The 25,926-nt window shown below is 36.7% G+C and overlaps 1 protein-coding gene across 12 annotated transcripts in view; it reads left to right on the forward strand.

Moving 5' to 3' along the window:
* The window catches only part of LOC132796958 (uncharacterized protein CG43867), a 176,308-nt gene that overhangs the window by 131,779 nt on the left and 18,603 nt on the right, over positions 1 to 25,926 (forward strand). For 10 of the 12 annotated variants that reach the window (XM_060808331.1, XM_060808333.1, XM_060808332.1 and 7 more), the window contains one exon: positions 7,168 to 7,230. In XM_060808331.1, coding sequence (XP_060664314.1) covers positions 7,168 to 7,230 — 63 coding nt within the window. Of the gene's footprint in view, positions 1 to 7,167; positions 7,231 to 12,697; positions 13,148 to 19,033; positions 19,635 to 25,926 lie in introns of those variants that run through there. The other 2 variants (XM_060808342.1, XM_060808343.1) reach the window with 2 other exon arrangements.

The raw sequence follows: 25,926 nt of genomic DNA on the forward strand, positions 1-25,926 counted from the left end.
AAGGCGGTTCACCATGTGTGTGTGTGTGTGTGTGTGTGTTCGGATATGCGTATGCCACACGCAGGTGAAACACACCTTAACCCTGCCACATCAAGTGGCAAGTTGCTGAATTCAAGCCCAACACGCACGCAACACACGCATAACTTTCGACCCCTTCTGCCCCTTTGCCCTTCACGCTGCCCCTTGGCTGGACTTTGGCATAATCCATTAGCTTTTGCCACGACTTTGCCCTGTTCATAATATTGATGAGCATTTGCGGCATTTTGTTTTCAACAACATTATGTTGCGCTTTAATCGCCAAACTTGCCACACAAGTCTGTATTGTATTTCATTATGTTTTCACTAAACAGAGATAAAAAAAAATCTAGATTGAAAAAATTTTGATTTAAAATTTTTTTGATCTAGAAAAGAACAATCTGAATATAAGATTTTTAGGTCAGAACAATCTTAAATCAACTTTTTCTTGCTATATTTGCATTTACGATTAAAATCTAGATTCTAGAATGTTTGATTCCAAATTGAAAAGTAAATTGTAAATCTTGATTTTTTCGATCTGCAAGAAACGAATTTTATTTTTGATTTATACTATAAATAGTTATTTTAAGTAAACGATTCTTTTAAAAGAACACACAACCAAATTTCTTTTTCTTTTTTTTTTGTTGTTAGAGAACAATACATATTTAAATATATAAAAAAAAACCGAAATCCATTATTTGTTTATTTCTAACAATCTAAATTTAGACGTTCTTGGTTAAATTTAAAAATTTTTCCATTCTTGAAGTAAGATTAAAATCTTGAATTTCAAGATCGGATCATCTACATCTTTTTTGTAGATTTTCGATCTTTATTTTAACACTTGATTTCAGCACTTTTTTCTTTCCGTGTACAATTTACAGGTGCTCATCGCCATCCTCAAGCGTGTTGTCCTCAAAGATCTGATCGAGTCGTTCCATTGCCTCGTAAGAGTTGCTAAAACCTCGCTCTAGACTTGTGCCAACTGCAACAACTGCAGCTGATGTCGGTTGCCTGTGGCAACATAGCTGCGCAATTCGTTCGCCACTCGGTGCCACAAAATGTTGCCGTTGTTGTTGGCGTTGCCTGAATTGCTGTTGTTGTCGCCTTCCCGGATCATTGCACTTCATCTGCTGATCCTGGCGACGCTCTTTGCTCTCCCAATCCTCATCCATGGGCCGAGTGCAGCTAAACAATTTTCCCAAGCTCGTGCACATGTTGTCTACCGAATGCTGCATGCAACAAACTGTTGTGTGGCAGCTTTATAGCATCCAGTTGCTGATAGCAACGCAGTTGCTTAGTCTGTTTTTTTTGTGACACTGTTCTGTTGTTGGCCAGCTTTGCTTTATGGCCAGCTGCTTCTGAGCATCATTTGCTGTTGCTGTTGCAGTTGCACAGTTGCAGTTGCATTTGTGCGCTCATCGTCGTCGCCATGTGGCGCAACATATTGAGTCGCTTTTTCTGCTGCTGCCTCGCAAGTAATTCAGATTCTGATTTGAGCAGAAATGCGGTTTCCACGCTCACCCTCGAGATCGTCATTGTCGACGAGGATTTGGATCAACTCGGATCAATCTCTGCTAGCAATGTGGATCACAATCAACGTGGCGCCACTTGGCCCAATTTAATGGTGCTCTAAGCTACTTTAAATATTGTTCACAAGTAATAAACATTATTAGCTGAATATACTGCCTGGGCATTGATTAAATGCAATACATTCAAAGCTGTTGAAAACTTTTAGTCTACTGAAATGATGCAGGCTTTGTCATCATTATTTTCCCTTTAAAGTAAGAACGAAAATAATTCGTAGAAATGTTGAATTTCTTAGTTCAAAAACAATGTTTCTTTAAATTAAAATTCAGTTATGAAATGTTCTATGTATTACAGAAGAAAAAGAAAAACCTCGATAATCTTGCATTTGTTGTTTAAACTTTAAACTTTAAAGTACAAAACTTGTCTTTCAAACAAACAAAGTTTTTAGTTTATTAACAACAAGTCTTAAGTAATCATAAATTTCTTAAAATAATAGTGCCAAATGATTTGTTATTTTTCTAAAATCAAAAATAAAACAAGATAAAATGAAATGTAATCAATAGTTGTAACTTAGCAGTTGATAGATATAAACTATATAAAAAAAAACATCAGATATTCCACTTTAATTATGCTTTCGACTCGAGACTCGAGACTTGAAAAAAAAGTTTCGGGCCGATTTTTCAATCTCCTCATCAAATTATCTACAGCTCCATAACGAAATTAAATTTTTTTAAAGTGCCCATAAAGTTGTGTTGTGAAGTCTAAAGTTGTGGATGTGAAAAAATGCAGGAAAGATGGTAATATTGTATTCCAAACAGCTGATTTTTGGTGACTGGTGGCAGAATCAAAATATATATATATACATATATATATATTTGATATGTGTTATCATCATGGCGCAAGCTTTGATATATATATATATATATATATATATATATTTGTAACTCCTTTCGAAATTGATAAGCAAAATTTAAATTTTGGATTTAATTTTGACATCGATTTTTGCATGTGAAATAATACACCTAAGAAATCCGAAATCTGGGAACAAATTTGTTAACATTTAATTCTTTTATGATACGCTTAGGTTTTATAAGAACTTATCTCCACTTCAGAGTAGTCCAGAAAATTCAGATGAATCGCGCTTTTTAATTAACTAAGGCCCATATTTTTCACGCAGTAACGGTTGCCAAACAGTTGAGCAGCTGTTGACATCAGCTGTTTTTACAAATGTGACGCATATAGAAATGAAATTATCCTTCTAAGTCAATTAATACGTACAATAAAACTTATTCAGAGATTGAAGAATCGGGCCTTAAAGCAAACATGAATTGGTGTACAAGATATTACGTATACGTAACAATGTATTTTACTCGAATAAATAAAAGCTCGCAGCAGCGTTAACAACTGTGAGGTAAAAGTGCTATCAAATTGGCCAAATCGCAACCTTATCATATTTCTCACAAGGAGTTAAGCACTTAAGAAATCTAATGCTTAACCCTTAACCTCTTGCAAAGTGAACGCGATACTTTGCTAAGCTCAAGCACACGGAGAAGGAGAATACTTGATGCCCGTTATCCACAATACACACATCAGATTTATTGAGTTCTATGTGATGTTCTTATGTATGTATTGGCTCTCACAATGTAATCTAATCAGCGACAGCGTTAGTACTTGAAATCAACTCGAGCCATTATCCTGGGTAATTTAAGCCAAAGCAGAGGAAACTTCTGACAATCCCTCGCAGCTCGCTATGACTTCCACATCCACTTCCGCTTCCACTTCCGCTTCCGCTATTTATATGTATATACTCTAAATATATTGCGAGATGAGAGACAGAAAGAGAGAAAGAGACAGAGCGCAGCACTCATATTTTGTTTGGCATCCATCAATCAATGGAGTGGAGTGAAGTGGAGAGGCTTCTCTGAATGGGCCACTTAAATGGCATAAAAAAGCGGAAATTAATGCACTGAAAGCATTCAAAATGTGGAAGAGAAACGCCTTTGGCTTTAGCTCTTGCAGCGGAATCAAGTCTTTAGTCGATGACGATGACGATGACGATGACGATGAAGCTCGCGGGCCACTCTGGTGATTAATTGATGGCATTCCAAGAGAGAGTCCCCACAGCGAGGGAGAAGAACACACCCAAAGCAAAGCAAAGCAAAGCAAAGGGGGGGTAAGGGAGGGAAAACGAACGTTATATCCGTTATGGGCCTGTTAATGGCAAACCATTGAGCAGTTAAAAGTGCGAGATTAGCATTTCCGCCCGCCCAAGTCAAAAGCATGACCCGAAGCTGAATCGACGACGCTTCTTCCTTCTACTGAACTGAGCTGAGTTGCTTTGACAAGTGGAGCTGGAGTGGCTCAAAAGGTGTGGCACACGAACACGAAAACAAAGCCTCCCCCCACTTTACTTCCCTCTCTTTTAGCTGGCCATTGTAACGGTTCAATTTCGCCAGACATTTGGGCGCCGTTAGATTTTGTGAAACTTCCCCTTTTCCCCCTCCATACATTCACTGCTCAGGTGGCAAGTGCGGCAAAGCGTAGGCTATGAATTGTATTTGTATTTGTGAACGCATTATCCTTACTAACCGTAAATCGTCTGTCATTTTCCATGATTGATTGATTGATGTTGATGCAGCACTGGGCCAGGGCCAATGCAGCGGTGGTAAGAGTGAGAGGGGAGAAGAGAGGTTAAGAAGAGAGCGCAAGAGCGGGTGCTGGATTAAAAGAGCGACGCACTGTACCCGTGGCGCCATCTGTCGGTCAACTCGCGCTATTCAACACACTTCCGTTGCGAAAGCTTTCAAGCTTCACCACACCGAATAAAGGGAAATTGTGCTAAAAGCTAAAGAGAGAAAAGCTTTGCAAGGCTTAGGGTGGAAAACATAAAAGCACGAACCGAAAAATACAAGTCGGGATTAAAACCAACCGCATTCGACTGATTACTTTGACTAATTTAATAATAATTTGCATGTAATAACTATTTAATTATTTTACCAAATCAATATATAAACATGAGTATTTAAAATATATGTTTCATTTATTTCTATACTTTTCGCTACTATATCCTTGGATGATCAAGAAAAGAATGCTCGATACAATGCGAGAGAAAAAGAATCCGATGTTTCCATTGTTGTTTTTAAATACACATGATTATTCCGTAATGTTTCAGTAACAATATTGCGAGTTATATTCATGTTTTCCCTACAATAACAAATAATACAATCAAAAGCAAATAATTAACAGGTTTTTTATTGGATTTTATACACCGTTCAGGTTTTAGATATTCTACCACGAATCTTGATGTTAAAGCCGTAGTGTAGAAGAATAATATAAATTTGTGCCTGGAAGAAATGTTTATAACAGAAGAAATCAACTCCGACCCTATATTGTATATATGTACATATACATATATTATTGCTTTGGCTGAGAATCTAGTATATTTTTGACTCTATAGTATATTTCGAATGATTTGGATAAATTTTAGTAATTTTGTGGTATATTATATATGTATATTATAATGTATATATTATTTTGTATTTTGTTAGAATAATACCGAACAGTTTTGCAAAGCTTTTAGTCAAAATAAGTTCATTCTTTGAATATTCTCAAACAAAATTTATTTCCGCAAATGTTGATACTACAAAAAAAAATGTTGAAAAGAAATTGTAAATGTCAGCGACTATGACCATATTTTATAAGTTTTAGCTTCGTTTTGTATTCCACTTGATTTAATCTAATTTTGAATACATTGAGACAACGTACAAAAGTTACATTCCTGTGGAATGATTTGTTATTTCTTCACATTTTGTAAAAAAGAAGAAAATTGCTTTAAAATTAACTGAAAGTTAAGTAAAAACATTTACATAAACCATTTGTATTACAATAAATTGTATATTCCATATACAAATGTTATGCTGTTACACAAACAGTCTGAAACAAAATAAAAACAAGTAAGAAAGTTACAGTCGAGTGTGCTCGACTGTGAGATACCTGCTACCCAATTTTAATAAAGGCAAAATATTGCGGTATCATTTTCAAAATATACCGAAAATACTAAAAAAAAATACTAAAAATAACCAAATGATATGTTTGGTATATCGATATAGTACACCATTCAAAATATACCATAAACGGCTCAATATACCAGATTGTCAGCCAAAGCAACTAAGACCCCTAGTAAGTAGGCGTTTTTGCCCATACAAAAGTATTTCTTTAATAACTTCGACAATTTTTATCTGATCGCAACCAAATTTTCAGGAATCAGAACTACTATAATAGTTATTGTATATACCAAACTTCGCAACTTCAGCTTTAAAATTACGCTTGTTATTCGATTTTTTTGATTTGCGGGGGCGGAAGTGGGCGTGGCAAAAATTTGAAACAAACTTGATCTGCGTGAAAACATAACAAATGCTGTCGCAAAAAAAATTATAGCTCTATCTCTTATAGTCTCTGAGATCTAGGTGTTCATACGGACAGACGGACAGACGGACAGACACACAGACGGACAGACGGACATGGCTATATCGTCTCGGCTGTTGACGCTGATCAAGAATATATATATGCCTCCTTCTACCTGTTACATACATTTCCTGTCGGCACAAAGATATAATACCCTTCTACCCTATGGGTAGCGGGTATAAAAAACTTTACTTTTCTACTGAAGAACTTTAAATCTTCTTAAAGAACTAATTTTAGAATTTCTGTTAGTTTAACATTATAATTCTTATAGCGGCTTTGGTTTATTGTGAGTTCGGATTGTCTTGAGTGTATTGTTGCAATTTTGGTGAGTCTTCTAAAATTTTGGTGGATTGATTTCAAGTGGTCTTTGGATTATGTTTAATGATTTCTTTTTTCTTTAAAGTGTTGGAGCGCTTGTTTTCGAGTTTTGTTTATAGTTTGTGTGTAATAGGGGAAATGGATATCTTAATTAAAGAGTACGAATTGGAAGCGTCTAACTACATATGTATGTATATGTAATGTTTTTTATATAGAATACGGATATTAGATAATAATAGTAAGAGTACAGTTTAAAAAGCTTTAATATTACTGCTTCCTGCTTGACGATTACTGCTGCTACTGTTTTAAATATTTTCCACGACTTTCAACAAATGAAAGAAATTGAACACTGATGATACCGGTAGCTTCGAGCCTATCGACTTACTAACGCCAACTAATACTGATAAGGTGTATCGACTAGCCTCCACACTTCTTACGTATATGAATATGCTCAGAACTGAAATTAAATTGAAATTGAAAAGCTTGCAAAATCCATTTATACCCACTGTGTTAAAATAATCTACGCTATAGTTGAACTTCCTATTCCTAGCTATGGCAATATGAGGTTGTCTTTAATTTCCTTACTCGCCTGACCCAAGATCTTATATCGCCCCACAATAATCCCCTCACAATATGCGAAAACTAATAACCATAAACTTGATGTTTATGTGGCGTGTTGTGATAAAGCTGGGCACTCGATTATTTGCACATGATTTCCGACGTTTAAGTAACTTGCTCTCTCTCTCTCTCTCTCTCTCTCTCTCTCTCTCTCTCTCTCTCTCTCTCTCTTTCTAAAGAGTTTACTTCTTTCTTAACGCAGTTTCTCTTGTACTTTACTTGCAGTTAACGGAGCTGGAACAGCGCGTCATCGAAGCGGAAGAACGCGCCGAAGAAGCTGAAGATAAGGTAAGTCATTAAATGACTGTCAGTCAGTCAGTGAGTCCTTTCCCCCCTTTTGATATGTCCCCTCTCTATGAGTGTGTGGAGTTTGTGGTACATTAAAACAAGGGTAGAAAAAGCCGCGTCTGGCCAGATAGAGAATCGCCTCATTAGAAGTCAGTTTAAAGCATTTAAGGCATTTACATGACAATGCTATTTGACTAAAGTCAGGGTCATGAAATGCTTTAGCCTCGGCTTGGAGGACTTGTCTGGGTTATTTTTAGACCCAGATGTCTCTCTCTCTCTCTCTGTCTTTCTGACCAGCAACTGTTGTCGCCAGACACCGTACACACACACACACGCACACACATACTGGTACAATACATAAATCGACTTCCGCTCCAGAACCACCGGAAATACACATTAATGCAACGCTGCGTAGCAATCGCATCTGCCTCTGTCCCCCCTTTCAGTCGGCGATTTAGGATTGAAGTTCGTGCGGTCGCAAGTGATGCTGAGCTTTTTGCCCCAAAACCCTGTTGCCTGTTCCCTTCCCCCTTCCCCCTTCCCCTCACCCTCTCAAGGCAACAGTCGCTGCAGACATCGTAAAACTACCCCGAATGCGACAAACAAGCAACAGCAGCATCACCCACGCATCCCTCCACCCCTTCCCCCCTCCCTCACCCTTCCCCCCTCCTCTCACCCACAGCACACACGCAAGTACTCGACGCGCGTTTTCAATATCAAATGCGCATTGTTTGCATTAACAAGTCCCCGGGGGCTGTTGGCTTTACCTACGCAACACCCCCAAAAACAGGCGAAATGCAAATATTTTCCAAGCTGGTTTATCTCTCGGCTACGTCGATGGCTATGGCTATGGCTATGGCTACCGTTGTTGTTGTTGTCATTGCCATTGCCAACCACTGTGACAAATTGAATTCTTGTTACTTTGTTTGCGCCGAGATTAAATTCATGTACAAACACGTGGATTGTTAACTAGCTACCAAGCCGTGACATTCCATACTCCATACATACTCCACATCCCAGTCATCGTCATCAAGGGGGTTAGTTCCAACATTCAGCCCAGCTTACCTCAGCTCAGCTCACAATTCGACCCCCGATTCGAAAGACCTTTCAACAGCAGCTGGCGAGCAACAACCGACTTGCCAACAGGCTCATTACTAACGCTTCAATTAGTCGTGCAGCGCTTTAAAATTAATTCTCGCTCATTAGAACTATTTGGAGAACTCTTTCAATTATTACTTACTTCAATATTAAGTCAATTTTAAAGAAAAAGTTAAAGAATTCCGCTTTAAAATTAATTCTCGCTCATTACAACTATTTGGAGAACTCTTTCAATTATTACGCACTTCAATATTAAGTCAATTTCAAAGAAAAAAGAAAAGAATTCCGCTAAAAATTATCATTTATATCAATAAGTAACAATTTTTAAGCTCTTGCTAAATTTTAAAGATTTTCAACAAATAAAAATGCATAAATTGAAAAGGATTTGTTTGTGTACGCTTTTCAATTTACAGTACAACAAAAGAAAAAAAGACAATAAGCAGCTCACATTTCATACACGGAAAGAAAAAACGTGTTAAACTCAAGAATAAAATTTTTATAAACAAGATTATATAATGTCAAATTAAACAAAGAAGATAAGACTGTAAAAAAAACTCACAATTATACAAAAATTTTATATTGAAATCTTGAAATTCAGGATCATCAATCTTGTATCAAAAATGATAAATCTAATAATTGAATTAAAAATCAAGAATCAAACAATCTTTAACTTAAATGGCTTGAAGAAAAAAACAAAAAAAAAAGATTCCGTGTTGTTTGTTATATATATTACACATTCATGTATGTTGTCTAATTTCTTTTTAATATTAGTTACAATTATAACTCTCTTTCTTATATACAAACCAACGTCACCAACAGCAATATCAACAGAAATTTAGCATAAAAATATTGATTTAAAATTTATTCAACTTGAAAATCATACCTCAGATTTGCAGGCTACTTTTAATCTAGAATTTTTTCTCTCAGTGTAATGTTCCACCCTCAGCAGCGTTGCACTCTAAGCAGCACACACAACAACAGTGTTCATCCTTCCGTAGTCAACAGCATCGTTTCCCCCCTTTTTTGTGTTTTGTCGTATGCCAATCAAATTAATTAATCATTAAAATGCAAAAACATAAGCATAAGTACTCTTAACTACGCCTCAACGCCGGCAATTAAGTGCATGGCTTCCCACAGGAAGTGCACCTGGCCAACTTTCTCTGGGGCGAGCTGCTGGAGTCGCTTTTTGGGGACTGCAGAGTGAAGAGATTGAGTCGGAGTTGGGATAGAAAAAGAACCTTTGAAATTCCTCTATTTAAATGGTACTGAGTATGTTTGGCTTCATTTTACATAGAACTTTTAGGGATCATGCGAAAAATATAAATAGTCTGTGTTACTTGGCTGTTTGCAGAATCTTTTGTATTGATTAGAAAATTTTCGATGTGTCCTAGCCAGATTTTAAAGCATTTGGCAGTGTAATGGCTGGAAATAATAATAATAATATCCTTTTCGAAAACGATCCGAGAGATAATAAAAAATTGGAAGAAAAATCCAAAATTAGAAAAATTATTGCTTATCTTCAACATTTTTAAATTAATGCACAAATATTGAATTTTTTATGTGGCACTTAAAATCGACATTGCGTAAACGATCAACAGATGGCGCCACTTAAAAATAAAGCATTTACATTGCATACTTTTAGGGGCATCCATGCAATTAATTGATTTTTAATAAAAATCCATCGATTGACATAAAAAAACAAATAGGGTTATTTAAGGATCACTTTTAATTATTCAGTCCGGGGCCAAAAAAATAAATCAACATCAAGCAAACTGCAGGAAAACTTGACAACGACAGAGACGATTTGAATGTCCTTGGCCACAATGATAGCTCTCATAAAAGAACTTCCTTTGAGATACGACTCGCGAGAATCAGACAGGCTACAACCAAGACATACGCAAATCTTTGTTTAGAAAAGAGTCCTTTCATCTCGGGTCTTGTAAGGATATTCGTCCTCTCAAGCTCACCCGTTATTTTGTTTTCATAAAAGCGATTCTTGTGCCAAAAGTCATCACGACCGTCTTTCAAATTATAAGGATATGGAGGATTTCTGTTTGACCATTTTTCTATATTCACCTCAACAACAATATTTCAGGCAAATATTTTGGAATCTTGAATCTTTGAATGCAAATCGATTCTATTAGCTATCCTGCTTCGAAATCATTGACTCTAATAAGCAATCAAATATATATTTTCAAAAACAATCTGTATCTTCCCAAATCCTTCCGTTTTTTCAAAGGACATATATTGCTATGTTCGCAAGGATCAACTCTTATGTGTTAACACTGCAAAAATATGGAGTCAACAATTGTCATTTCTCAGTCCCAAATCTAAGAGAGCCATACAAAAATTTCGGTTTAACTTCAATGTTATTGTTTTTACTGAATTAGTACGTAGAAATCATCTTAAGCTAATTTAATATTTCTAGATATATAAATATTAAAGAATTTAACACTAAAAACAAGACTAAATAACAAGATATCAAGAGTAAATAACAAAAACATCGTAAAAAAAATAGTCGTTGAAATTTATGTTGCATCCGCTGTGGCGCACATGGCACAGACAGTGTTGCAAAACGCCGGCATATAACCAAAACACAATGTTTGAAACGCGCGTGCGTGCGCACCAAATGTAAAAACAAAACAAACAAGACTAATGTGCATTTCAAACTGCACACAGTGCTACTTAAACTGTAAGCACACCAACAAGGGTTGCTTTACCTTAAGCTCGGAACGAGAGAGAAGAGTAGGCAAGAGAGCAATAATGAGAGCACGCATTGCAAAAGCAAGAAATGCATGTGTTTGTGTGTGTGTGTGTTGAATTGTTTTTTATGACTGCGTTTGTCGGGCAACTGCAGCGAAAGAAGTTTCCGCTTTGAGCCTGTCTGTAACTTTGTGCTACTCAGCATAGTTGCCAGCTGTATGCAGGACACATGCGAGGGGAGGACAGTGCTGAAAGGCAGACTTAAGGACAGAAGGAGGCAGCGACAGCGACAGCGACGACAACGTCATCAGGAATCAAAAGAAAGCCGAAAAAAGTGAAACAACCACCACCGAAAAAAAAGCTGACTGACTGAGAGGAGATTGAGCGAGCGAACAGACGAGCGAGCGAAAGAGCGAGTGAGCGAACAAACTGAACGAATGAACGACATAAGGAGGAACGTCACGAAAGCAGCGTAACAAAGCGCAGAGCGCAAAAGTTGTGCAAAAGAAGACTTGTAGCTGCTACAACGCTGCTGCACAGGCTGCGTTTTATTTTCCGTTTCGATTTGTTTAAACAATTTTAAAAACCAACTTCAGCAAACAACTGCAACACCAACAACAACACAACAGCAGCAGCAGCAATAACAACGGTGATAACAAGAAAAGCAATTGGTAACAACGATAACAGCAACAACAAACCAAGCGACGACGGCGACGTCGACTGCGACGCTTGTGTTGTAAATTTGGAGCGTAGCCAAAAAAAAAGAAGCCAAAAACCAAAAAAACGGAAACGAAAAAGAAATTCAAATCAAATCGAATAATATGTAAATCAAATTATCAAAGTGCATAGTTAAGGGCGCGCGCGATTAATCACACGAAATCAAATTCATTCAAGAAAATTGATATATGTAAATGAAAAGAAACTAACAAATGAAATGGAAGTAGCAAAAATGTTACGTTCAAGTGTGTGAAAAAATTAACCAATATATTCTTTTTGTGTGTGACTGTATTTGTGTAAGTGAGTGTGGATATGCATGTGTGCGTGTGGCGCTATCTATTTGATGATGACAGCCAAATGTGCTAAACGTAGTAAATTATAGGCCAAATTTCGCATTGTATTGCGCAAAAATATACACAAACCTACAAACACACACACACAGACCCAACGGCCATTCACATTTACAACGTGCGCGCTTGTGTGTGTGTGTGTGGCCACCCTACGTTGTGTATTGGCGCGCGAGCCAAAGAGAGAGAGAGAGAGAAAGAGAGAGAGCTGGGTAATTGGAGAGCAGAGCGTGAGAGCGCGCGCACATGTCAATGACAGACAGCTGACTGGCGAAAGGCGAAAAAAGGAAGCAGCGCACACACGCAGCACAGCACAAAAGGAGACAACAAACAAAAAAAAAACGCGTGAATTGTGCATAAACTAAACTAATTACATACTATTTAACAATGTGAGCGAGACAACGAAGCAGCTTATTAAGCTCCATACATATCATAACAAAGACACCAGCAGAAGCAAAGCCAAAGGAGAAGCGAAAGGAAACGTCCATTTACAAACACAGCAACAACAACGAGAACAACAAAAACACCATCAAAGCAACTGTATATATTAGAAGAAGAACAACAAGAAGTAGAAGAAGAAGAGGAAGAAGAAGCTTTCTGTCTACTGGCTGCTGTTGCTCTTCCAGCATTGCCAGCAGCTCGCATCGCTTCGGGCATTGCCAGACGCAAATGCCGCTACAATAAGTAGCTCTTACTTAAAGCTAATGCTAATGCATAGATAAGTGCTCAACAACAAATTGTTAAACGGCAAATTCAGCAAGAAGAAGAATGTTGCTCTGTCGCCGACTGAGTGCGAAACATCGCCGCTGTTGCGTTTGCTGTCGACACAAACAAAGAAAATTCCAACAGCGGCTGCTGCACTAGCATGATGCACTACAAATGAGCCAAACCTCTCCCTCCGCCTCCCACCAGCAGGCTTCGAACTACAACAACAACTACTACTTAAGATAGCTAATACAACGATAATAAACAAGAGAACAACAACAACAACGACTTATATATCGAAAACGAGCAACGAACCAGTTTTATGAATGGATAACTATAGAAAGAAGGTAAGCGATGCAGAGGCAGTTCATCAAAAGTCCAGCGAAAACATCCATCAAGTTGATCCTTAGGTTACATAATATTTCAAGGCAACCAACACTCCATAATCTTCTTTAGTCTTATTTCGTATTTAGGTTTAACAGATTCTGAAATCAAAGAGAAGTTTCAGATTGAGAATGAAGTCCTAAAATATTTCGAGACTTCATTAATTAAGAAACTAAGTAAAACTTTCTAAGCAAATACAAATATCAAGCATCACTTAAGAAAGCTCAGGGATATGAATCTTCTTAAACAAATATATAAAACTTATAGTTTTTACTTAGTGTGATATTTACATATCCAATAAGAATTCTTAAGAAAATTGTATATTAGTTCCAAAGTTTCACTAAGTAAACTTGTCATTTACGTTTAAGATCGGACTTGAATTTAAGCATTCCTATGCTAAACTTGTTGAGATGATATATGGCCAGCATAAATTCAACTCTTTTGTTCATAGTTCATATAAAAACAAAAAGAATTTGACACTTTCTGTTTCATTTTATTTCAAATCAGTTGCAACTATAATTAGCTGAGATCCTAAATCTAAATGACTTTTAAAACATTTCCCGAATTCTTGCTGTACAATTCGATTGGGTAATCCGATTGGACGCCCACCTGGTTGACGTTCTCTCCCAAGCACCCCAACGACAAAATAAGAAGGGAAACAACTAACCGCATAACAAATTTATATTAATTTTATATGCATGCGGCTATAAGCTATAAATAGAAATGGGAACCCAGTGTTTCATTCACTCGACATGTATCTAAAATCAACTCATAACAATCAAAAAAAAATTAAATTTATGTCGCATTTCAAAATCGCTGAAATGTATGGTCCATAATTTATGTTGAGCATCAGTGCAACATCTCAAATCCCCAACTCTCTAAATTCCTGCTGCCTTGGGGCGTTCCAGAAGTTTTCCCTCGCTCTCTCTCTCTGTCTCTCTGCCCGTCTCTTGCTTCAATAATGGAATTCAATTAAAACATTTCGCATTTCGAATTTGAACTTTTAACCTTTTCGGTGGGGGCCATAATAATTGGGTCACTCTCGGCAGCTGATGGGATTTTTTCAATTATTTATCCACTTATCTGTTTGTCGTCATCTCTTTGTTGTCCGGTTTGCGCGTTTGCCAGTTTTGTTTTGTTTGTTTGTCTTGCTTGTTGTTTATCCCTTTCCCCCAACGTTGCGATTGTGGCGCCTCTGGCACTCAACACATCATCATCATCATCGTCCACATCAGGCACAAAAATACTGCAAAATCAATTAACGTGCAACGTGGGCAATGCAACTCTCAACTCGCAACTCGCGCTGCCACAGACAGTCGCATCAGTTGCAGCTCTCGGCTGCCCAGTTGATTGATTGCTGCCTGCCCCAGTGTCTGCCCCATAATGCAGCAGCAACTTTGAGCTGCATTCATTGCTTGGACACGTGCCAATCTCTCGCCACTCTCTCTCTCTCTCTCCATCTCTCGCTCTCTAACACTCTTTCTCTGGAGAAATGCTCAGCAAGATTCTCCTCATCTCAGCAAACACTTCCCGATGCTTCCCTCTCCTCAAACACTGGCCATTTATCTCTGTGTAAACAAAGCGCTCAGATGATTTGATACAAAGATACTAAACAAAAAGAAAGATACAAAAAACAATAAAAGGAAAAATAAACAGTTACATTTAGACGTCGACTCATAGAGACCCGTACTTCTATGTGGGCCAACGTTGATTGCATTCGCCAGTCAAGCTCACTATTAATGCATTTTGCCAACCAGCCGGACTTGGCTATAAACGAATTCTCTACCTTAAAGGCACTCAAGTTGGATAAGTTGCTTGCATCGAGCAAGATACATTTAGAAAATCGAGATTATTAGTAATTATTTTCTATAAAAGAAATGTGCAAAATTCATATTGTAATACAATCATCAATAATATTAAAAAGTAAAAAAGAATGCCTCTAAGCATTAGCATAATTTTTAATTCCAACTGGGTTATCAGCCTTTACATCAATTTTAATATTACAATTTGAGCTACAATTATTAATAGTATTACAAATTTCATTAATATTTCGTTAAATATTAGCATTATTATTAAATTAAATTTACTATAATAGCACAATGCCCATGAGTCTTCATAGTATTACAGATTTCATTAGTATTTCGCTGAGTATTAGCATTATTATTAAGTTTATTATTATAGAAATGTGCAACATAAATATTATAATATAGTAAGCAATCCAACTATCAATACTTCCACAAATTTCATAAGCATTCCTTTAAGCATTACAATTTTTATTCATAGTATAACAAATTTCATTAGTATTTTGTTGAGTATCAGCATTATTATTAGGTTTTGTATTATAGAAATGTGCAACATAAATATTATAATATAGTAAGCAATCCAATTACCAATAGTACCACAAATTTCATAAACAATAAGATTATTATTAAATTTGCTATAATAGAATAATGCACATGAGTCTTCATAGTATTACAAATTTCATTAGTATTTCGTTAAGTATTAGCATTATTATTAAATAAGTTATTCTAGAAATGTGCATTATTATAATATATGATAGTAAGCAATCCAACTATCAATACTACCACAAATTTCATAAGCATTCCTTTAAGCATTAGAACTTTTATTCATATTATGGCAAATTTCATTAGTATTTCGTTGATTATTATCATTATCATTAGGTTTATTATTATAGAAAAGTGCAACATAAATATTAGAATATAGTACGCAATCCAATTACCAATAGTACCACACAATCCATAAGCATTTCTTTAAGCATGAGGATTGTCATTAAAGTTGCTATTATAGAAAAGTGCAAATGAGTCTTCAAATAACATATTACAAATTTCATTAGTATTTCTTGGAGTATTACCCTTATTATTAAATTTGTTATTATAAAAATGTGCAACATAAATATTATAATATAATTAATGATTCAATTGTCAGCAGTACCACACATTTCATGAGCATTAGAATAATTATTAAATTTGCTTTACAGAAAAATTGAAATGAATCCTTAGCATTTACATTAACATTGAAATTACCATTTAGGTCATTAACATGTTAGTTTTAAGAAATTCAGTAGTATTTCTCTGCGCATTAGTATTAGTTTTACATTCTTTATTAAAACAAGTTAAGCCTAATCTGTGCATTGAAGTGCATCCACAGGTCGCGTATGTAAAGTTAATTTCCCTTTCCATATATTTTTCACCATGATTATGCATAAAAGTTCACAGAATGAAGAGAAGAGAAAAGCAAATCGCGTTGGCGTTGCAGCTCTCATTGTTGTTGTTGTCGTTGTTGTTTATTTGTTGCTCTGTGCTGCTTCAGTTGAATTAATGATGCATGCATCCGTCATCAGAAGGCAACGTAGTCGCTGACGTTGACGCGGACGCTGATGCTGATGCTGTTGCAGTTGCTGTTGCTGTTGATGTTGACGACGGCGCCACTTTCGCTTGATGCAGCCGCCCACTCGCAGTCGGGGCGCCCTCAGTTGGCGTCGCTCTCCCTCCCTCCCTCTCTCTTGATATGTGTGTGTTGCACATTTGAAAAATGTAATGCGTTGCATTTTTCTCTTGATTTAAGTGGTCTTTTTGTTGCCATTGCAGTTGCAGTTGCTTTCTTTACATACATAAGTGTACATACATATATATTCAAAAGTCATCAGCAAGTCGACGACATCATTTGGCGGTCTCGACAACGCGACTTGGCTCCAACATTAATATGCATTTAAAAATAGCTGCAACGAGTAAGAAGCAAGTTGGCGACTCCATGCAACAGTTGCAGTTGTTGCATGCGAATGATGTGTTGAGCCTGCACATAAAATAGAATACTTTTGTCAATTACTTGATTCTCCAGAAACCTAACTGCACTTTAGCAGCTGTTCGATGTGAGGTTTAACTTTGCGATATGCGAAAATTGCCGATTTTAAGTCGTGGGTGGGGGGAAGCGAAGTGTTTCTTCTCTATTTTGGCTGCCAGCCAGTCTAGTCATATGTGCATGTTTTTTTTTTTTTTTTTGTTTTGTTGTTTTTCCTTCACTCTCTCTCTCGTTTTTGCTAGCTTTTTTTTGCTGTTGTTGCATATGCGTCTAGCCAATAATCTTCATGCTGGCTGGCGCTCTGATAGATGACAAGGACGACAATGAAACTGACTCATCTCTACAAAAAAAACAACAAACAAACAAACAAAATAAACGTAGAGAGATGCGATGCTTCGTTGTTGTTTTTTAATCAGACAAATTGTTGACACCAACCGCAAACAATCAGCTAAAGAGCCCTCGACTCGACAAAAGGGGTCGCGGTGACTCGGGATCCCAAGCAACATGTTACATGTTACCATTTTTGGCTGTACATTTATTATTTGCTCCAGGCTCCTGTTTTCAGGCGTTGCTTGTCTGTTTGCTTGTTTCATGTTTGCTTCTTTTTTTATGGGGGGGGAGGGTGAAGGAACATTCTGTCCAAAACTTCCTTTCCCCTTATCCCAGCTTTCCGGCGTAGATAAATTGTGCGGCGATGCTCTGCTCCGCTCTCAATGCTGTTCCTCCGACACATAATCTGACAACTGACATGCATCTCTAAGCCTCACTTCCCGCTCCTTGCCACCCCCATTCCTGGACCCTTCACTGGCTCCTTGCACATGACACGCACTTTTGGCCGGAAGGAAGCCAAAGTGACTGATGTTCGGTCTGAGGCTGTTGCTCCGTACGCCACGCCCCACGCTCCACCTACCCATTATCCCCTGCTTCCTTTCCCTTCCGAGTTCCGCCAAGCACGCCTCCTTGAGCAAACTCCATTTCGGCGTAGCTCGCAAACTTGGAGAAAGTCATTGACACCAGCATCTAGAGGAAGATGTTTAATGCTTAAGATATCCTGTATTCGATAGAGTGTTCAAAATAAATTAGAAAAGATGTTCCCAGTACTCAATATGAGCTTCAAAGATATTTCAATAAGTTAATAAAGCTTATTATTATTATTATTATTATTATTATTATTATTATTATTATTATTATTATTATTATTATTATTATTATTATTATTATTATTATTATTATTATTATTATTATTATTATTATTATTATTATTATTATTATTATTATTATTATTATTATTATTATTATTATTATTATTATTATAATTATTATTTCTTTTTATTTATTTTAATTTTACAATACCAAATCTCAATCACTTCATCTTTTGATCTATTCTGATTTGCGCATCTACCCCGGATATTATTTTAGAGTCTAGCCAACAAATTCTCTGCAAATAGTGCGTGTATAGTAATTAAGCCAGTTGCCGGCAAGTACCGTTAGCTGTGTCATCCTCATGTGAGTCATCTACAAGCACAGCAATGTGGCATGGGCACAGCAAAGAAGAAGAGTTAACGGCATGTGGCAAGTGAGAATGCCATTAAAGCGCCTAATACAGAATACAGAAGCAATAACCTTAATGACCTAACCGATATTCGCGTTTAGCTGCTGATAAAGCGCTGAGTGATTTTCCTAAATTTCCCTATGTATCAGATAGTGTTTATTCAATAATCAACATATTATTTATTTATACACACACACACACGCGCGCGAGTAAGGTGTGCGTGTGTGATATATGACATATATTGCAAGATGTATTACCTGCCACCCCAAAAATAAAACCAACAAGCAAATGCTTCGCTGCGCTTCGATTCGCTAAAACTTCCCTCGCTCAGCTGTCCGCACACACACACACACACACATAGAATTTCCCTCCTACACGCGCATGAAATTTCCCTCTTGGTACTTTGCTGGCTTGCTGTTTGCCGCTTTGCTGGCAGACGTTTCAGTGCTTCACAGTTGCTCGACTCGTGCGCGTCGCGTTGGCGGCGTCTCCAATTTGTTGCATTCACATTGCCGTTAAACTTTGTGGTTCAAAAATCGTGCATCGGCATAGCTCAGCTTATCAAACGTTTATATTCTTACAAATTTAATAAAGAGTTTTTCTTAACTGCAATTTTTTTCACTTTTTGTTAACTGAGAACAAAAAAAAAAACTTGAGTTTTGTGCTGCCTCACAAAGGGGTGCCTAAGAATCAACCCTCGAAAGTGTGTGTGTTCACGATCAGCGGCCGCTATATTTCTAGGCCTACCCTTCTCCGCCCACCACCGTCGGGCAAAAACCGGTTCTATACACACTCAAAATAGTTTGGCCACGCGAATTATTATTATTATTACTACTACTACGTGCTGTGTGCGAGATTGTTGAAAAACAACCCCCATCCCTTATCAGCAACGAGCAGCCCTCGAGTCCCCAGCACCAAATCCTCATCATGCCAATGAACTTCTGATCTTATAAGAACAGTGCTAACCAGAATATTGAACACAGTGCTGCGAATTTATTCAACTAGAAGCGAAATTGAAAAATCTATCATAATGGCAACTCTACTAAAGGAACAGGGCAACTGCACAATCTGCCCAAAATGTATGTACTGAACAACGAACAATAATTATAATACTTACTATAATAAATGTGTCTCAAATGACTTGCAATCTACGCCTCAGATTATTTTATTATGGGAAAATTTTTTCATGAAAATCTTCTCATAATTTACTACATATCTTGTTACAATTTATTGAACATATTCAGTTGACAAATGTTCTTTAAGAAAAGATCCCAAACAGCTGCTGATTTATATCAATTCTCTACTAAGCTACTTGTTTTCTTTTAAGCTGAATGCTTAATATTTCAAAATTAGAGTGAATAAATTGACTTTTTATTAAGGAAAACTTTTCGAAGTTGTGCAATTTATACTAAAAATTAGCCTTTTTTAGAACTAGTTTTATTCTATTAAAATCTTAATACTAATTCACTATTAATTTAGCAGTATTTTTTCATTGTTGCCACTTGAAAAGCTTTAAATTTCAGAAAAGAATTGTATAACTAGAAAATAGATATAGATTGATGAATTCAAGAGCAAAGTATTACATGTATTTTCAATTAATCAAATTATAAACTTAACTGTCTGGCATCATCATAAAAGATTCTAAATTATTTAGGCACCATATTGTCTGATCTCTCAGCGTAAATTTTGCAATAGCAGCTGTGCCAAAAGTACCATAAAAATCGAATATTTATGAGAGAGAAAGGAAAAGAGTTCGTAGTAATGAAATGGAGAGTAAGAGTGGGCGACAAAATGTTAGAGCGTGAGAAGGAGAGGAAGAGAGGAGTAGGGAACAAATGAAATGCTTTTAATTGCTTACAAGTTTTTCGTCTATCTTCTTGTCTTCTTCCTCTTCTGTTCTTCTGTTCGCTCTGTGTGTTCTCTTCATGTGTTTGCTGCACGAAGACTTGAACGCATCGCTGAACTTCAGGCAAGGCGGCGACATGGATGAAGTTGTCTTTGTTGTTTTCCCAGATTTTCACAGTTTTCGCCCGTTGTTATGCGGGGCAAACAGTAGCTTCACGCTTAATTGGTTGGCAACAACGAAAAGGTCACGTTTATGAGTTGTGATCAAAAAGTTGGCGTCGCCTTTGCAATTGCAGTCCACAAATGGCTTTAAAAACTCAACCGCTAGACGAAAATCAAATGGAATAGAACATAAATATATCATACTATATCGATATTGGGGTGTCTTGCTCACAAATATTATAAATTCTCTGCAATTAAATTAAACGATTTGTCTGCATGTTGAAATTTATCGGGGGAAATATTTCCATGTATTTAAGTTTGTCCAAAATTAAACAACACCTCTTAAAGTTTAGTTTCAGAATCAGAAAACGAAAATGAGCGAAATAAAGCATGAAGAATAATAGAGCAAAGAAAAATTTACAAAAAATTATATAATATTTCGGAGTCTGTTTGCATCTTTCGTTTTTAAGTAACAGTATAAAAGCACATAAGCTTAAATTTTAGCTAGCCTGCACTTATATGATTTTTGTGAGATTATTATGGATTAAGTAAAGTTCTCAAAACTAATAAGCAACATATACACTCACAAACAAAACCACAACTTTCTCACTTCAAAGGTCTCATTTATGTATGTTAAAAATTTTAGTCTTTTATTGTGGATAAATTAATACAGAATATGTCTCTAAAATTTTAAATCATTTGATAATAGGAGAAACAAATTCTAAAGCAAGTTTTATAAAAATCAAATGTTACAGTTTTGTACTCTTTATACCAAAGCTTTTTATTTTAGGTTTCAAGCTTTTTTTGCCCTTAAAGTTCATTAGTGTACCAATGTAAATGATTAATATTTAAGCACATATTTCTTGCATAAATCAGAAAAGCAGCTTTTTAAAAAAGCAATTATAATTTAAAACCCAAGCTTATATCTTCCTTTTTTGTGTCCACACCTTTTATTTAAATATATAAATATATATATATTTTGCTACAGCCAAAACTAGCAAATAGAATTTGTTTTGAAGTGAAGCTGGCTCAAACAATAATAATTGTTATTTTAAAATAGAGATGAGCAGAGACAACAATGTCTCACTCTCACTCTCTCTCTCTCTCTTTCACTCTCAGACTCACTCGCTCTGTCGCACTTACACATGAATGCACTTTTTGTCATTGCCCAGGCAACGTATGAACAAAGGCCTTTTTCTAAATTAAAAAAAAAGAAAAATACACAAACAAAAAAAAAACGTGAAAAAGGGAAAACAAAGTGTAATTGGAAGAGGGGAAGTGAGGAGAAAGAGAATCAGTTGGAGTTGCAGACTCGCCTCAGTTCGCTTTGCTTTGCTTTTGCTTTGTTGCTGCTGCTTGTGGGGTTTCCCCGCATAATTAACAAAAGGGGAGCAGAGCAATGGCAACTTCCACAGTGTCTCGATCATTGGAGTTGGAGTTGGAGTTGGAGTTGGAGTTACAGCGATGCACAGCTCATTGCAGTTGCCTCTGTCGCCAGTCGGGCGTAAAAACATCATTTGCACCAGGGCCAACAAAAGTGGATGTAAAAAATAAGTGTGCTCGACTGTGAAATACGCGCTACCCATTTTGAACAAAACCAAAATTTCCGGTAATATTCTCAAAATATACTAAAATGATATACCGCAAAATATTAAAAAATGTCAAATGGTATATTTGGTACTAAATTTAAAATATTATACCATATTGTTAGCCAAAGTCCATACAAAATAATTTTTTTAAGAACTTCGACAATTTTTATCTGATCGCAACCAAATCAGGAATCACAAAGACTTTATTAATTGTTGTATATACCAAAATTCGCGACTCTATCTTTAAAATCTTCACGCTTGTTATTCGAATTTTGTCAATTTGTGGGGGAGGAAGTGGGCGTGGCAAAAATTTGAAACAAACTTAATGTGCGTGCAAACATAACAAATGCTGTCAGCAAAAATTATGTCTCTATCTCTTATAGTCTCTGAGATCTAGGTGTTTATACGGACAGACGGACAGACAGACGGACAGACATGGCTAGATAGTCTCGGCTGTTGATGCATACTTTATATCGAAGAGACCTTCTTCTACCTGTTACGTGCATTTCCTGGCGCCACAAAGTTATAATACCCTTCTACCCCATGGGTAACGGGTATAAAAAGTAATCCCAAAAGAAATGGGAAATGGGAGGGAGAGAGCAAAGTAGTAGCAAAGTGGCATGCCACCCGCGCTGTCAGTGACAGTTGTCCAAAATTATTATTGAAAAGCGCTGAAAAATATTGCCGGCAATAGCCATTTTCTTCTTTCATTTTCCACTTTGTCCACTCTCTGCCAGACACACACACACACACACACACACACACACACACAATTGTTTGCCTTTTGCTGCTGATGACGCTCGAGAGTGGCCGAAAAGAGGTTGCAGAGACTTTGTCTGGGGCTGCTTAAGATGCTAAAAATCTGCAGTCGATAGCCAAACACTCGTCTCGTTTTAAAGCCAACTTTGCCGTCGTTGGCTGAAACTTTTATCAGCAAAGCGGAGAAAACTTTTGTTTTTAGTTTATTGTCTGGCAAAAGGCGCAGCAAAGTTTTTTGCCTCGACTCGCTTTTAGCAAAACTGATTAAGTTGAGCTGAGCTGCGTTCTGGGCGTGGCAGGCAGCCCTCAGCCTTGCAGGCAAATTACTCGAGTTGCAACGCGATGCGGCATCATAAACAACTCCAGAGTGTGTGTCGGTTTTTCCCCACTAAAAGAATTAAAAGGAAAATCCCATTAGGCAGCGCATGGAAATCTCTGACATTTTTCATGTGAAGTGCTGCCAGCATTTAAAGCATAATTAAAGTGAAAAAAGAGTGTTGTGTGTGGATGCCACAAAGTATGCAACACGTTCGCCAAAATGACACACGTCAACGCGTTGCACTCAACAACACGAGGCATGAGTGGCACTTGTGATGCGCCACAAAACGTGGCAATGTCCGCGAGATTTTTAATTGTTCTTGAGCTGACGACAAAAAGACTCTGGAAGAAGGAGTAGAAGTTGCAGAAGACGATGTTGCCGGTGTAGCAGCAGCAGCAGCAGCCACGTCGAGCATAATTTGCAACGAGCACATTTTCAATTTCAAAGCTGCCAAAACATGCTGCAAATATTGACATTGACTCTAATGGAAAACTCGTCATCAGACAGAGACGAGGCAGAGCGAAGAGCTAGTTTAGTTGCAACATCAGGCTGCAAATAAGATAATGCGACTTTAGAGAGAGAGAGAGAGAGAAAGAGTTTTAGCTACTTGGGATTTAATTCAAATTTCTTATGGTGTTGCCAACAATTTAAAGCCACAAACGAAAAGCTCAGCGTGGAGCATGGGGCAGCCAGATAAGTGGCAGTGGCAGTGGCAGCAACAGAAGCTACCCCAGACTAAGCGACGACGCAACACAGCGCGACACAAGGCAACGGCGACGCGTGCCACCTCGTGGGGCAGAGACAGAGTGAGAGAGAGAGAGAGGGAGAGAGGCTGCAGCTGGGAGGGAGCCACAATATTTTATGGAGTGTTGTCTAGAGTGGCTGCTGTTGCTGCCGCTTTGTTGACTATAAATAACAATGGAATCATGACTCGAAATTAAACGTCGAAAATGTGGCATGACAGCCAAGACGAGGCGAGGCGAGGCGAGGAACGTGTGGGGCATCAAGCGTGTAGGGTGAATGCTTGAGGAGGAGGAGGGGGAGGAAGCTATTTGCTCAAGATGTGAAAGAAACACAAGAAACGCAAATAAAACGCAAAGAGGCAACATGTGAAAGACGCCAAATATGAGATGTGCAGCAAAGTGGATGCCCCAGCAAATTGATGCAGAGCAAGTGAGAGATGGGGAATGGAGATAAAGAGAATTTCGGTGGTGGGGGGCAGATATCAACATTTGTGTGTGTTGCCCATTGCGATGTTGCGGCACATTTGTGTGTAATATATATTAACAAATTGCCAAAGCGGCCCATCAATTTGTACAACGGAAAGCGAGTTCACTTCCACCACCCCCCACCTCTCCTATACAGACTCCCTTTTTGCCCCTCGCAGACAGCTGCATAGAAAAATGAGGCAAGCCAAGATTGAAGAACTAAAGTGCTGTCAATCAGAGGCAATAAATTGCCAGCTGTTCGAAGCAGATTGAGCGAAAAATGCAAAAGAGTGAAAAAGGGATTTGCTTCTTAATGAATTACCTTGCAGAGGTAGAAATTCCAAAGGATAATCGTCTTCTACTGAAGGGTGTTCAATAAAGAAAGTCAAGCAGATAAAGTAGATAGCAAAAAAATGCGAAAATCTTGAGCATTTTAATGAATACAAGAAAAGTATGTACATGTATATGTTCATCGATATACCAAATATAGTTTTTGGTATATTTTAGTATTTTTGGTAAAAAAAAGTATGTATGTTTAGTATTTTTCGGTATATTTTGAATGTACTACATCGATATACAAAATAAAGTCTTTGGTATATTTTAGTATTTTTCGGTATATTAAATTTGTATATTTTTTGTATATGATTTAATTTCAAAAGAGTATTTTCGGTAATAAAGAATGTATGTTTAGTATTTTGCGGTATATTTTGAATGCATTACATCGATATACAAAATAAAGTCTTTGGTATATTTTAGTATTTTTCGGTATATTAAATTGGTATATTTTTTGTATATGATTCAATTTCAAAAGAGTATTTTCGGTAATAAAGAATGTATGTTTAGTATTTTGCGGTATATTTTGAATGTACTACATCGATATACAAAATAAAGTCTTTGGTATATTTTAGTATTTTTCGGTATATTAAATTGGTATATTTTTTTGTATATGATTTTATTTCAAAAGAGTATTTTCGGTAATAAAGAATGTATGTTTAGTACTTTGCGGTATATTTTGAATGCACTACATCGATATACAAAATAAAGTCTTTGGTATATTTTAGTATTTTTCGGTATATTAAATTGGTATATTTTTTGTATATGATTTTATTTCAAAAGAGTATTTTCGGTAAAAAAAAAGTATGTATGTTTAGTATTTTACGGTATATTTTGAATGCACTATATCGATATACAAAATAAAGTCTTTGGTATATTTTAGTATTTTTCGGTATATTAAATTGGTATATTTTTTTGTATATGATTTTATTTCAAAAGAGTATTTTCGGTAATAAAGAATGTATGTTTAGTACTTTGCGGTATATTTTGAATGCACTACATCGATATACAAAATAAAGTCTTTGGTATATTTTAGTATTTTTCGGTATATTAAATTGGTATATTTTTTGTATATGATTTTATTTCAAAAGGGTAGCTTTCTTACTTGTAACATAAATGCTTACATTGTAAATAAATGAAACAATATTGTCCCCAG

Source organism: Drosophila nasuta, chromosome X (genome assembly GCF_023558535.2).
Source record: "Drosophila nasuta strain 15112-1781.00 chromosome X, ASM2355853v1, whole genome shotgun sequence".
NCBI lineage: Eukaryota > Metazoa > Arthropoda > Insecta > Diptera > Drosophilidae > Drosophila > Drosophila nasuta.